The sequence below is a fragment of the Lontra canadensis genome, unplaced genomic scaffold (assembly GCF_010015895.1).
Source record: "Lontra canadensis isolate GAN:19392208 unplaced genomic scaffold, GSC_riverotter_1.0 scaffold18, whole genome shotgun sequence".
In the NCBI taxonomy this organism is placed as follows: domain Eukaryota; kingdom Metazoa; phylum Chordata; class Mammalia; order Carnivora; family Mustelidae; genus Lontra; species Lontra canadensis.
This window is the reverse complement of record NW_022631012.1, coordinates 22,503,717-22,519,549: the sequence shown is the minus strand read 5'-3', so window position 1 is coordinate 22,519,549 and position 15,833 is coordinate 22,503,717. Positions and strand designations below refer to the sequence as shown.

Genomic DNA, 15,833 nt, shown 5'->3' with positions numbered 1-15,833 from the left:
TTTTATGATTTGTTTATTTGAGAGAGTGTATCCGCATGAGTGGGGGGAAGGGGCGGAGGGAGAGGATCTTCAAGGAGATTCCCGCTGAGCATGGAGCATGATGTGGGGCTCCTTCCCACAACCTGTGAGATCATGATTGGAGTGGAAACCAAGTCCAACGCTTAACCAACTGAGCCACCCAGCCACCCCCGTTTGTCTCTTTTTTCCCCAGATCAGTTTTGCCAGGATTTGTCTGTTTTATTCATCTTTTCAGGGGTGTGTGAACTACAGCCTGTGGGCCAAATGTGGCCCATCTCCTGATTTTGCAGTAAGTTTTTGTTAGAACACAGCCAGGCCAGTTTGTTTATGTCCTCTGCGCGACTGCTTTTGAGCTGCAACTTCAGAATTCAGTAGTTGTAACAAAGACTCTTTGGCCTGTTAAGCCTAAAATACTTACTATCTAATCTTTTACAGCAAAAGCTTTCCAACCCCTGATCTCTAAAGGAGCAACTTTTGGCTTAGTTGATATTCTTTGTTGTGCCCTGTGTGTGTGTGTGTGCGTGTAGTGTGTGCACGCGTGTGCTCTCTTGCAGTTCATTTTATTGTTCTTTTCTAACTTAACTCAGGTGCTTCCTAGTTCATTGACGTTTAGCTGTTCTTCTTTTCTAATGTAAACAATTAAGGCTGTAAATTCTCACTGTATACTGATTTGGTGTAATTCCCAAAATTTTGGTATCAAGTCCCACCCCCCCATTCTGATTACTTCTCTTTTTATTTATGATTTCTTACTCATGAATTATTTGAAATGTGTTTTCATTTCCAAATATGAGGGCTTTTCCTTAATTATTTTTCTAATCATTTTTAACTGAATTACATTGTGTTCAGAGCACATGGTTTGCATATATTAAAATCCACTGAGATTTTAGTGTGGTTCATTGTGGCCCGTGTTTCGTGTGTGTTTCTGCAGGTGGAGTGTTCTGTGTGTGTCTGCTTTAGCAAGCTTACTCTAAGGTAGTCTGCTTTTGTCTGCTTGCTCTGTCAGGAACAGTTGTGTGAAAACCGGCTACTGTGGTTGTGGAGTTCTCTGTTTCTCTCTGTGTTCTGCACCAACTCTTCTAATCTTTCATAGCCCATATTGCTTTAAAAGCCTATTTTGTATGATTTTAATACAAGTACATGTGTTTTCTCTTTTTTATCTTTTTACCATCCTTTTACTTTCAGTTTTTCTGAATCCATGTTTTACATCCAACTTTTGTATTGGAATTAAAAAATTAATAGGCACATTTTTCTTTTATCTGGAACAATTGACTTATTTACACTTTTTATAATGACTACTATTGTGAATTTATTTCCCTTATTTTATTTTGTTTTTCTGCCCCTCCCTTTCTTTAGATCTGATTTACTGTCTGGAATTAGTTTCCTTTAGTCTGAAGTTGATCTATCATGTAGAAGTTTCTTAACAGAGGCCTACTGATGGCAGATTCTGTCCTATCATAACCCACTGGAAAATATCTTTATTTTGCCCTCGTTGTTTATTCTGGGTATCAATTCCTGTATTGTCCGTTATCTTCCCTTACTAATTGAAGATATTTCCTTGGCTTTTGGGTTTCATTGTTGTGTTTATAATCGGTGTTATCTATTGTTTGCTTTTGAAGTCTTCTGTTTGCCCCTACCCCAATTTTTTCTCTCCTTCTGTTTGCTCAGTTTTTCTTGATCTTTTTTACTGTATTATTCTTTAGTCACATTTTCATCTCTTACTTTTCTAAAGTTTTTGAGGGTCTTATTCTGTCATTTCTGCTGGTTTTTACTTTTGATGCCTATTTCTTTGGATATTTTATGATTTCTGTCTATAACTCATATTTCTTAGAACTGTGGGAATGTTTTGAGGCCTAGGAAGAAAATGGATTCTTCTAGAGGTTGTTTGCTTTTTCTTCTACCAGTCACCTGTTTTCTGCACAGTACCACTCTGGAACCCTGTGAAAAATATTCTCAGCCCTTATAGTGTAAATTAGGGCTGAAAGTCATGTGTGGGCTAATTTGGGGGGGGGTGGTTTATGAAATCTCGAGGGAGTATCTTCTGTTTTCCCCAACTCAGTAGCAGGGTTCAAGACAGGTAATTTCCCTTGTGTTCTCCTGGGAGTACAGGTGTATTTCTATTTCAGGCTTACAGTGGGGGTGCTGGTGGTTTGGGATTTCAGCTTGTGGAGGGAGGGGTCTCAGACTCCCTCACCTTTGGTGGTTCCTGGGTTTTTCCTCCTGTTCTCTTCCCACACTAAACAGACCTGTGAGGTTGTGAGCTAAAGCTCGGGGTCATCTGGTCTAGCAGCTGTCCTCAACTTACTTTGTCTTCATTCATTTTATCCTTACTAGTCCTTGTTGTTGTCTTGCTGGCTTAGTGATGGCATTTAAGATATTTTTCCTCCTATTTTTATCCAATATTCTTAGTTGTTTTCTGTGAGGAGGCCAGTCATTCCCTCCCTGTGCTGGAAATGAAAGCCTTGATTGCCTTTTGAGCCACCCTGTCACACAGCATTCTCATAGTATTTTTATGCTAACAATACAAAACGGAAAGTCACAGTCATTCGATTGTTAAAGATTATAATTTTAACTACCAGAAAAGAAAACTTTAGGTCTAGTTACAAATGATAGAAAGCTAACTTTAAGGAATAGTTAACATAAAAATATGAATGGACTTTTGACATTTTTAGCCACAAAAAAGAGGAATTGGAGGAAGTAAACCAATTAGAGAGAATATCTGTTTTATATTTTTAACAAAACTAGAAACGTAGGGTCGCCTGGGTGTCTCAGTTGATTAAATACCTGACTCTTTTTTTTTTTTTTAAGATTTTATTTATTTATTTGACAGACAGAGATGCGGGGCTCGATCCCAGGACCTGGGATCATGACCTGAGCTGAAGGCAGAGGCTTTAACCCACTGAGCCACCCAGGCGCCCCTAAATACCTGACTCTTGATCTCAGCTCAGGTCTTGGTCTCAGGGTCCTGAGTTTAGCCCCACCTTGAGCTCTGCACTGGGTGTGACGCCTACTTAAAAAAACTAGAGACTTAGAATTTTTACTTCTTCTTCTTCTTCTTCTTTTTTTTTTTTTTTTTATAATTTTAAGTGGGCTCCCACATCCTGTGTGGGGCTCAAACTCAGGACCCTGGGATCAAGAGTCACACGCTCCGCCAACTGAGCCAGCCAGGTACCCCTGGAAACTTGGAATTTTTAAAAAAGCTAGTATGGTATGGCAGTGACTAACATATTAGAGTATTTATATAATTTTTAAAAATACATCATAATATTTACTGATTTAATTATTAACAATTAGGAGCATGAAATACAGAAAACACCAACAGAAAATGCAATTTTTGAGGGGATCCCTGATGAATCAGCTCCTTACGACTTGGGGGTGAGCGATAGTTATTTCTACAGTCTCAGTTTTAATACCAGAAGTTTCCCTAAGGTCTTGGAGAGCTCAGTCAACTTTTTTGATCTTTCGAAGCCTGAATTCAGTAACAGAGAATATATTAGGTTTGTGTTTTTGGTTTCTGGTAGGATGATGGAATACTAGAACGCTATTTCAGTTGATGTTGAAAGGTTATTTTCTGTGGTTGTGCATAAGGTGGTACCTCTGAAATGTCAGTTAAAACACCTTACTAACAATCTGAAGCTCTCCCTACTAATTTAGGGTACGAATGCAAGAAAGAAAGGGCTACCTAAAAACGGGTTTAAGAAGGTCTTCAAGGTCATTGAAGCTAGTGCTTTTCCAAAATTGAAGTTAATTTATTTAGGAAATCATTCTTTATATTTCACTTTTAGCTCCAGTTACATTGTGCCTTTCGGAAGCACTTAAATGCTAGCGAGAGAAGCCAGTCAGAGAAAGACAATTATCATATGATGTCCCTGATAGGAGGAAGTTGAGAGGCAATGTGGGGGGTTTGAGGGGTAGGAAAGGAATAAAGGAAACAAGATGGGATTGGGAGGGAGACAAACCAAAAGAGACTCTTAATCTCACAAAACAAACTGAGGGTTGGGGCTGGGGAGGGAGAGGGTGGTTGGGTTATGGACATTGGGGAGGGTATGTGCTATGGTGAGTGCTGTGAAGTGTGTAAACCTGGTGATTCACAGACCTGTACCCCTGGGGCTAATAATACATTATATGTTAATAAAAATAAATAAAAATAAATAATTTTTTTTTAAAAAGCACTTAGCGAAGAAATTGATCTGTTGATGATTCTTTAGGAAAAGGGGAGAAGATTGAAAACACATTGTTCCTATTATGCTCTCATTTTCAGTTGAGAGTTTAAAATAGGAGGCCTGGGTGTATTATAACCTTGTCTGTAGCAAAATTATTTGAGAATTAGACAATGTAAATTATAGGTAGAAATCCGGGGAGGGGGATGTTAGATACATGATTTATATCATACACCATAACACATTCTAAATGGTTTAGTAGTTAAGTGGAAAAAATAAAACTGTTATGCCAAATTACAGGAAACCATTCATGTTTTAAGGTGAGAAGGGAGTTTCTATGCATGGCACCCAAGACAAAAACCGTAAGGCTAATGATAAAGTATGAAAAAGAAAAGCCACTGCATATGAAGAGTTAATGCTCTTAATGCATAAAGAATTCCTGAAGTCCCTAAGAAACCAAATAGTGCAGTAGAAGAAACAGGCAACTGCCATGAGTAAGCAAATTTTAAAATACTTTATAAGAAAAAGGTTGTTTTATAGTCAAAGGAATGTAAATTACAACCAAATGATACTGAAAATACATCGAATTGGTAAAGCTTTTAAAATAAAATAACCAGTATTGGTTGATTCTGGATAATGGATCTTCATGTAATTGTTGGTAGTGTTATGATTTGGAGCAGTTTTCCGGGAGAGTAATTTGGGGAAATCTATAAATCTTGTAAAATTTAGTATAGTCTGTGACCTGATAAATTTATTCTTAGGAGTTTATTCCAAGAAAATAATTGAATATGTGTGCAAAGATACACAGTTAAGAACATTCTTTTCAGCTTACCTTGTAATACATGAAAAAGTGGGGGTAGTTTCATGTTCAGAGTGAGGTTGGTTTAAATAATATATTGCTCTTCCCTACAATGGAATATTGTATGTCTGGGTAGTAAAAATGACACCGTAAAGAGTATTTACTCATTTATCAGCCAACAGGTACTTGTTGAGTAACCGGCCCATGCCAGATGCTGGTTTCTTAGCCAAGTTTCTGCCTAACAACATGATAGAAGTAAAAAATACAGCATACATAAGTGAAAAAAGGCAGTTACAAATCTATATTCACATACATGTTTGTATGTACACAGATATTAGAGTAATATACATTAAAATATTAATAGATGGGGGTGCTGGCTGACTCAGTTGGTCAAGCATCTGCCTTCAGTTCAGCTTTAGGTCCTAGGGTCTTGGGATCTAGTCCCACATTGGGCTCCCGTCTCTGCAGGGAGCCTGCTTCTCCCTCTGCCTCTATTTCTTTGTGTGTCTCATGAATAAATAAATAAAATCTTAAAAAAAATAGATGGAAGGTTTGCACTCTGCATTGCCACCATTCTGCATTGCATTAATAGATGGAAGGCTGAATTTCTTCTGTTGCTTCTCTGTATTTTTGAAAATTTTAAATATAGAACATTTTTGTGAGCAGAATGGGATGCCCGGGTAGGAAGGAAGTAAATGCCTGTTTTTTTATGAAAGGAAAACAAGAACTAATACTAAGAACAACCTTGTGCCAGGTGTGTCTCATTTTCTTTCTTGTTAGTCACTTGAGGTAGTTCCCGTTTTGATTATCCTATTTTTGCCTCTGAGAACGCTGAGGCTCTGAGAAGTTTTTAGACGCCCAGAGTCACACAGATGGTAAGTGATGCAGCAGGACTCACCTCAGGTCTGTCTGCCATTACTCTGTTTGCTGTCAGTCATGCCTGCAACGAGTATGTTTCTTGCTTTTTGAAAAAGTTTGATATACTGCTTGGCAATTCCCTATATCTATTTAAATTGGCAAAATTATGTGAAAAAACCTTTTCTAATTAAACAATGAACAGATTTTCAATTTGGATAACATTGCTATTTTAAGTTTCAATACAGTTGTTTCGTCAAGTAGCAATTCTGTATTGACATTATTTAACATTTAGATAAAAGAGTGGAATTAGATTAATTTTAGAGATTTAGTGACTCCAAGACCTTGATTTTCCTTTATGGCCCTAATCTGTGATAACTCTGTTTTTTGACTAAGTAATTTGATAAATAATTTAACTCAAATCATCTAACTCTTATTCCTTCCTAAGAAGTTTCATATCAGTTCACACTGAAAAAAAAAAAAATACCTGTCAGACCGCATATACTCACTTTTAGTTAGGGAAATAGTATCAACAAGTCATTTCAAATCCTTGGCTTTTCATAAAAATGAGATACAGAATTTTTTTTTACTTTATTTTGCTTATTTTCTATAAATCCATGCCTAAACAAAAATTAAGCATATAAATACATAAAACCAGGGTGACTATTGTGATTAATTTGAGTTCTGAAGGATGGTAAGTGATGTGATTTTCTTCTGAAATTAAGCCTTAGGACTAATAAAGACCCATCCTGATTTTTATAAACTATGATCTCATTATACAATGTGACATTTTTTATCCTTAAGTGAAACATTTTTCTTAATTGATGAAATACAGATGTTTATAATTTTTAAACTTTGTTTGGATACACAGCTCACTGTTAACGAAGCGGCTGCTCAGCTCTGTGTGAAGGATAACGCTCTGCTGACGAGAAGAGATGAACTGTTTGCCCTGGCCAGGCAGATTTCTCGAGAAGTCACCTACAAATATACCTACAGAACCACTAAGTAAGTGTCTAACTAATTGGCAGGCAATATATTTTTGCATTGCTCGGTAGAGGTAGAACTTACAGCATTACCCATTGACAGAATATAAGCATTTTTTTTTTTTAAAGTAGAAGTGTAATGTGACTGTGGTTCTATAAAATTAAAGAGTGAAGTGACTTTTCAAAACATTGCTAATGGGGTTTTGTTGTTTTGTTTAATTCTCCTTTTGTTTTTCTTTTGAAAGACAGTTCTGTAGCACTATAGCATTGTTCTGGTAGTGGTTTTAACATTCTTCTCACACAGATGCTTTGGTTTTGAGTGTGATGATGAGATTTAGTTAGTATGTATAGACTTACTTGTATACCCACTAACCGTGTGACCTTGTTGAACTCTTGGTAGAAGCCAAGTGGTTCCTTTGGCAAGGTGTTTGCAATCCAATGAGATTAGTTGAATGGATGAAGAGACTCCATTGGCCAGTACTTAAAGGAACATTGGAAGATGACAGATTACATGGAATATGGACGTGTGTTGCAAATAAGAAGTGGAATATGGAATATTTGAAGTAAAAAACTTATATGTTGAAAAGCAGTGGTGGTTTTAAAATGTAATATAAACACGTCTTCTTGTTCATTTCGTCTTCATTTAAATCCTCAATCTATTGACTTCCTCAATAGACATCATTTTATTAGTTTCTTTTTCATCTTTCCATCTTTTTTGTCCTCTTGTCACACGTGGATTTCTAGTTCACCATGAGTTGTGTGTGCCGCTGCTTCTCTGAGGAGATGCAGATGACCTCCTGGCGTTAGCATAATTCAACGTGTGTTGAAAAACCACATCCTGAGCACCCTCCCTGGCCCTAATTAATCACAGTTTTGGGGGATGGAGTCTCGGAATCCAAATTTTCACAAGGGTCCGAGATTACTCTCATACCTGTTCACATTTGAAAAGCCACTGTTGAGGCATTTACTGTCATTATGGCCCCAAACTCGTAGCAGTTTCCTTTGCTATGCCTTAAGAGCCCACATAGACACAAAGTGAAGTTATTCAGATTAAGTGAACAGGCTAAGAATATATAGCAGCAATATTGTAGAATTACAAGAGTTTTTTAAGTTGGATAATTAAGAGCTGATTTAGTGACTTTTTTATTTTTTTCACTGTATTACACAAAATTTTCTGACTGCTTTATTTACACAATTTAATCAAGGTGATACATGTATATAATTTAAGATTTACGGTACATGGGGCTTGTACTGAAACTCACCAGTTTCCCTGCCCCCTTCTGGATACCACACCCCAGAGGCAATTGCTTTCCACAATTTTTAGCTGTTTCTTGTCGTATTTCCATTTATGTACTTTTTAAGTTAAATATATAACACACTTGCATAATTTAGAAGCCAAAACTATGTGAATATGTAATATAAAAAGTTACACTCCCATTCTGGTCTCCTTTAACTTCTTCCTCTTCTCAATAGAAGTGGTTTTATTAGTTTCTTTTTCATCTTTCCAGTCTGTGTTAATGCACTTGCAAAGATATATATTTTCTCATTTTTACCAAAAAACAGTAGGTAGTATGTATCTGTATCATTCTGTATTTTGTTTTTAACATGTCTCGGCAATCTCGTTATGGTAGTATGTACACATCTTCTTCATTATTTTTTACAGTGCCATGGTATTGCATTGTGTGTGTCTGTACTATGATTTTTTTAAAAGATTATTTATTTTTTAAAGATTATTTATTTGCAAAAGAGAGAGAGAGCGCACACGTGCACGAGCAGGGGGTGGGGCAGAAGGAGAAGCAGACTCCCTGCTATGCAGGGAGCCTGATGCTGGGCTCAGTTGCATGATCCCAGGACCATGACCTGAGCTAAAGGCAGACACTTAACCGACCGAGCCACCCCGGTGCCTCACCATGATTTATTTACCCAGACCCTACTGATGGATACTTGAGTTGTTTCTAGCCTGTTATCATTATAAATAGCATCATAATAAATAATGACATACATATTTTGTTGATTCTGAAATGTACTTTTCACATTTTAACATCTTTTACTTTGAAGGATAACTTATAATTGATGGCTTATTACAGTTGAATTGGCAGTTTCATGTATCTGTAGGTACCTTTGGGATAGAGTCCCAGCAGAGGGATCTCTAGGTAGAGGGAAAATGCATCTGTAGTTTCACTAGATAGACAATAGATGCATTTTAATCTTATGTAGCCTTAAGCATTCATCTTAAATGGCCACTTTGGGCATTTTATCCTGAAGTGTTCCTGCTGATCCATAAGAAGATATCATGCAATATAATCCTGCTTGATTTTTTTTGCCTTTTGCAGTATTTGATAATCATTACATATTTATTGAGTACTTTCTTTGTGGGGAAGTTTTTAGGTAGTGGACTTTTAAAATGTATAATATAATTGTGTCTGCGTATTTCCCTGATGTTAATTTAGAAGTGATGAAAAGTCTTTTTTGTTATGTCCGTAATATGAATGTCTTATTTCTGGTGTAAGGGTTTCAGGGGTATATGTTTTGGTGGAAGTTTATAGATTGAGATATCTTTAGAATAAAATTTGTTACCTTCTCAAGTTTTTCTCCCTCCCATTTTATTCAGGTCAAAATGCGGAGAAAGAGATGAATTATCCCCGAAGAGAATTAAAGTGGAGGTAAGTTTATGCATTAAATTTTCTTATGCTAATAATGTTTACTAGTTCAAATTGAAAAAAAAGGGCGTTCCATAAACAAATAAAAAATGTGAATGAATTGTAGAATCTTTAAGATAATACAGAATTTTGTTGCTTTGAAGTATCTGATTCGAACTAGAATAATGAAGAAATTCTTAGAAGGAAGGAACAATAATGAGATTGATTTCCATTCAGTTTATCACAGGTTGATTTGTCAATAGGTATTTCTTAGAGATTTAAAAACTCTACTCATTAAATGATTTTTTTAAATAATCTTATTTATATCATTAGTCATCTTACCAAGTACAAATTTAGAGAAGCTAAATGTTGTTTATATTAATGATCTGAGAGAAATAAATGACAATTTAGTATTTCCAAGTAATGGAGACTTTCCTATAATCAAGCCTCTTTTAGAGGATCATGGTTGAGGCTGTCCTTTTTTTTCTTTTTTCTTTTTTTTTAAGATTTATTTACTTGAGAGCGAGAGAGAATGAGAGGGGGAGGGAGGCAGATGGAGAGGGAGGCAAGTAGACTCCCCACTGAGCTAGGAGCCTGACAAAGGGCTCAGTCCCAGGACCCTGAGATCATGACCGGCACCAGAATCAAGAGTCCGATGCTTTAACTGACCAAGCCACCCAGGAGCCCCGAGGTTGTCCTTCTGATTTTAGGTCTGCAAGAGGTAAGGTGGGAGTTGAGCAAGAAAAAATATATCCTTTTTTTAGGGCTGTCAGAACTATAGAATAGTTTCAAAACTACTGTTCCTTAATTTGAATTGAATATATTTTTAAAGGCCGGTCTTCAGCAGAACAGAAATTTGAAGTCTAAGAGATCCTTCCTTTTTTCCCTTGGGCAGGGGATGAGGGCCTGTACTCATCCGTTAATTTCAAGTTAAAGCAAATCAACTGTGTTAGATTACCCTAAATTCTTCTCATTATTTTAACTAAGCATCTGTTCGTCTATAGTCTTTCAGTCACACCAAAGCTACAGTTACCTTTTTTTTTCTCTTAAAGATTTTATTTTTGAGAGAGAGTGTGTGTGCACGTGCACATGGGTGGGGGTGGGTGGGCAGAGGGTGAAGCAGACTCCCTCCTGAGAGGGAGTCCCACGAGGGACTCGATCCCAGGACCCTGGGTTCATGACCTGAACCAAAGGTAGACGCTTAACCAGCTGAGCCACCCAGGCGCCCCCACAGTTATCTTTTAAACATGTATCCCTTTCTCACTTTCTCACTTAAATCTTTCCAGTGGCTTTCTCCTGTGCCTAGAATAAAACCTACACTCATGGAGACATGTAGGACCCTGCGTGGTCTGACTCTATCTCCGTGTCTAACCTCATATGCTGCCACACTTCCCCATTCCTACATGTCCCCGCGAGACGGACCCACCCCCAGGGCTAGAACAGGCCGAACTCGTCCTACCTCAGCACTCGCTGCTTGTTCCCGGCGCAGACGGTTCTGCAGCTCTTCACGGGGCCTCAGCTCACAGCCGAGCTGCCTCTGACTTCTTGCCTCCCTTTCTGAAAGGGCACCTTTACCTCCGTCGCATTTAGGCTCTTTCTCCTGCTTCGTTTTGTTGGTTTTCACAGCATGCGCCGGCATCTGAACCTACGACGTATTTGTTTTGTTACCAGTCTGGCCATTGGGTGAGAATACAGCTCTTATCTGTCTGTCCACTGCTTTGTACTCGGATTTGGTAATAGTGCCTCGCACTTAGTAAGCACTTAATAAAATCACTGAGGTGAGATAATGAGTGGCTATGGCTAAGCATCTTTGACTTCTTAAAAACTTTATCCTAAAGCAGTGGTTCTCAAAGAAGAGAAGAATTTTGTCCAAAAAAGGCCACACTTTTAAAAGTTGTGCTTGTATTTGTAATCAGCGTCACTGTTAGCTCTTGAGTAATGTTTAAGACCAGTTAGCCTCAGATACAATGCCCAAAAAATGGCTGGAATGACCAAAAAGGCCATTAGAAGATAGTCTAACTCGTGATGACATGGTTTCATCCTGTTGTATCCCAAGGTAATGGACAAGAGAGGATCCCTGTAGATACAGTGACTCTGCCACAGAATGGGAAATCGGGTGACTACAGAGACTGCGAAGAAGCATGTGCTGTCAGAGGAGTTAGAGGAAAGAAGGTTCAAAACCTGCCCAGGGGCCAGGAAGGGTAGTCAGCCGCTGGCTAGAAATGCTGTCTGCGTCTTTCTCACCGTTGGCCCTCCGTGTAATTCTGACTCGGGCTCTCCTCGCATTGAAGCCCTGGTTTCCTTTTTTGTCTGTGTTCAGAGATCACTGTTGTATATCTGTGATCATGAATCTCACGGGCTGTTTGAGCTGTCACTGTTTCTCGTTCAGCTGTATTAATGAGTCTTCTGACCACCTCCTTGGTGGCCCTTATCTGAAATTTAAGCGGTGTTTTTTGTATCCAGCACAGGGTTTTGAGTTTCTTTTTAGTAGCTCAGAGTGTTGGGTTATAGCATTAGACGTGACCTTCTGTTCCTTCAAATACGTCCCACTAGAACTACTGAACGATGGTTCTGTTTGGTTAGTTGACTATTTTACTAACATTCCCAGAGCCGCTTGAACAGTTCTGGACTTAGAATTAAGGTCATCGGTGTTTCCTTCTTCTGGGAATAACAGTTCCAACCCTTCCTAAATAAGACAAGTGACTCATCAGCCCAGACCACTTTAAACGCTGTTATAGGCACTAAATTCTTGATTTTGTTTCCCAGAAATAAAGAGGGACCTGAGCTTTTTATCTGGGACGATAGTTTGCCTGTTTTGCTGGCCTGTTTAAATTTCGTTTTTGCTTTGTTTTTTAAAAGCACTTCTGGGTCGCAGGGCAACAGTCTCTCTCCCGAGAGTGTGTGTTTTATGCCTAGGTGTACCCACACATGGATCCAGGGTAATCCTTTGCAAAACACACAGTATTGGCACCAGTCCTTGTCTCTGTTCTCTTACGTACTCTAACTCAGATTCGAGATTCCAGTGCTACTCACTCGATTCCAGAAGCCGACACTGAGGGATTTAGTGTTCTGTGGGCTGTACTCCTTTATGACATTTCATCGAGTATCAGTGCGCTGTTTATACCTGTTTTGTATGTGGCCACCAGTGACGGGAGACACGGTGTGAGCTGGGTTTTAGAAGAAAGGGTTTTCAAAGGTCAGTGTCGGGTGGAGGGGCATTACAGAGGTAGACTAGTGTGGGCAAAGAGGGGGTAAGAGAATACTATGCATGTTTAGAAGAACAGTGAGACCAATTTGTAGAATTTATGACTGACACCAAGGACTTCATCAGTAAAACTGGAAAGATTTTAGAATTCTTTGAACATACTGTTTCTTATTTCATTTGAATTACTAATTTTCTATTAAAAGAAAATACTACAAAGATAAGCTTAGCACATTATAAATTATAGCAGATTACTAGGCCCAAGTTAATGAGAATTTTTTCTTTCATTTTCATTTTTCTAAAATCCTTAACAATAACCAATTAGCATGCATGCCAAATTGCTGACGTTTTTAATCTCAAAAAGATAATTTTTACAGTGTACAGAAAGAAATGTAATGTCCAGTAGATAAAATAGAAATGATATAAAAAATAGACACGTAAGGGAAGGAAACATTTTCTTGCATGGCCGTGCGTTAGGACACACTCACAAGACTAGCACTTTGTTCAAACTCGGGAAGGTGTTTTTTTGCCAAATGCTGTGATTTCCTGGTCTGTTCGTGAAGCGTTCGGTATAGGTTTTAAAATCCTTGTCTGACTTTTTCCTCTTACTGTGTAGTGGGCTGTCCCGCTTTAAGGATAGCTAGCTGTTCCTTGATGGCTCTTGGTTCTGTGGCGGCCGGGTGCTCAGCATAACCCCTTCCTGTAGGGAATGTCGGACATTAGGTACCAGAGATTTTGTACTCTCTAATTTGAGAGTAATGAAGTAGACACAGAGGAAAAAGCCTGCTGGCTTAGGAAGGCTGTAGGGAAACCCACCGCCTGGAATGACGCCTCTAGGGAAGGCGCCCCTTCAGCCCTGTGTGTTGGTGGGCGAGGTTTGAGAGTGGCTCTCCAGTCCCTACCGGATGAATGGCTTGTTGACCTGGAATACAGTCTTTTGTGTGGATCCACTTTCAGCTAAATGGAGACAAATTATGTTTGTTGTTTGTTTTTCCATCGGAGACCTCAGATCTAGCTCTGGGACACATGCAGAAAAACTTTTTTATTGACTCTATTAACGCCTGTCCCTGCTAGGCATTTGAAATTCATTATCACAAACCTTCTTGTTTATCTTTATATGGACACTTTAGGATTTCCGTTTATAGCCAAAGAGACACCCAGAGAGTCTCCGTGACTTGCTCAAGCTGCCGCATTTCTCTCTAGTGGCAGAGCCAGGCCTGCAGGCTATCTTCCCGCGTGCTGACGAGCATTCACACCACACCTTCGGTGTGAGAAGCACTATTGGCGTTACACCTTTGCTCCCACTAGTAGGGTACGAAGGCCGAGTGTTTGCGGAAGAGGTAGCCTTTAAAAGTGGGCGGTTACCATTTCTGTTTCAAGGAGGCATGTCCAAGCAATTGTTAAGTTTTGAGTAGGAAATGTAACAATGTAAATTACAAAATATATTTAAATATAAGGCATTGCCATTTGACAAACTGATTATTTGGAATGAGGAGAAGCATGGTGTTGGGAAGATAAACAGTAAATCAAGAAAAATTAGTTTGATTTTGTTCTATCATAACTATGACAGTATATTTCAGACAGGTTGACAATGAGTTAAAGATGAAACGCTACCACCCGAAGTCCCTGGCACTCGTGTTTTTTAAAAATAATAATGAAAAGTGGATTCAGTGGACAGCCTTTCTTTTTCATTAAGAACATAACGTGTTACATGAACAAATCCTGTCATCCCCTCCCGTGTTTGTAGTAAGTAAGGTCTTGGAAGACAGAATATGTAAGAGAACCGGCCATGGGAGCTGACTGCAGGGGCTGGTGCCATTCAGATCTCATCTGTAGCTTTTCTTCGCTCACCGAACTTGCTGGAGACCAGGCAGAGAGATGGGAGGGGACAGCATTCTTGATCCTGTGTGGGCTGGGAGTGCAAAGCAATCAGAGAAAGCTGGATGAAAGAAATGTAGTTTGTTAATAGAGACCAGAAAGTCAGAGAATTGGATCTTGAAAGACTTAGAGGAAACATCTGCGAGCAGTTTCAGCAGGGTAGGGTGGGAGAGGGAGGCAGGGGGAGGGAAGAGGGTCAGAACATCCACCTACGTGTTTACTGAGGTCGTTGAAGGCAAGCTGGTCTAATTTGATGTAGACTCTTCCCCCTTTGGATCCGAAAACAAGAAGCATTACAATCTGCTATTCATATAGAAAGTGTGAGTAAAAGAGGAAAAAAAAAAGGAAAATGCATGTGTGAGGCCGAGAACATCTGTGGAAACAAGCCGTTTTGAAGCTAAGCAGCGGCTGTAAAGCAGCCTGTGGTATTCGGGGGCGAGGTTGGGGAGCGGTGGGGGTGGACCCAGCGGCCCGAGAGTCCCGAGGTCACGAACAGCATCCCATCCTGGGTCTTGTTTTCTCCATGCTCAGCAGTGAGGGAGCCTGTGATTAGTGGTGGTAGCCGTGACAGGAAGGTGACGTGAAGACGACCTTGCAGATGAATGGCTCGTAGCGTGGTCCGGCTGCTGCCTGGGGAAAAAAGCTTGAGAGACATGCTGCTGAAGTCCTGCACCAAACGTCTCGTGAAAGAGACCAGTTTCTGGGGAATGTTCTCTCTCTTCTATCTAAGCCACGTATTTTGGGTCCCTGCAGACGTAGGTCGGGGAGTGACGGTACTGAGCCTTGTAGTTTGCCCGTAGGGAATAGTCAGAGACCGTGCGAGCGAATCAGAGTGACTCGCACCCAGTCTCTCGAGATTGCTGCTTGCTTGGTAAGGTGTACGTTGCTAACTACATGTCTTTGCCTCTCTCCATCAATGAAGGAGCAGTGTTTCCCAGAAACTGTTTCCCAGAAACTGCCACATGCAGTTTGCAGTCCCCCTTCCAGCTTTGTCGCATTCTCCTGGTTAAGCATTCTGACAGTGGTGCCACCACGTGTTTGTGTAGCAACGGCGCTTTTCCGAGAGTTGCCGTTTGTGTTACTGCATTTAACCCCCACGACTCTCCATTGGGTGGATATAGCAGGTGGTGTAATTTCCACTTAAAAATTGGGAACACTGGAAATCATGAGGTTAACTTCCCTCCCTGGGGTCACACATCGAATTCTTAGCACAAGAAGACTAGATCGCTCACTCTTCTGTAAGGTCCTTTAGAAACAGCGCGGGAGTCCTGGAGGTTCTGGCCTGGGCACGCCCTGCCCAGG

The 15,833-nt window shown here is 39.6% G+C and overlaps 1 protein-coding gene across 6 annotated transcripts in view; it reads left to right on the top strand.

Annotated features, from left to right (window-relative positions):
* Window positions 1–15,833, top strand: part of NAB1 (NGFI-A binding protein 1) — a 42,166-nt gene that overhangs the window by 15,973 nt on the left and 10,360 nt on the right. For all 6 annotated transcript variants that reach the window (XM_032860215.1, XM_032860219.1, XM_032860217.1 and 3 more), the window contains 2 exons: window positions 6,701–6,834; window positions 9,424–9,475. In XM_032860215.1, coding sequence (XP_032716106.1) covers window positions 6,701–6,834; window positions 9,424–9,475 — 186 coding nt within the window. The remainder of the gene's footprint in view (window positions 1–6,700; window positions 6,835–9,423; window positions 9,476–15,833) is intronic.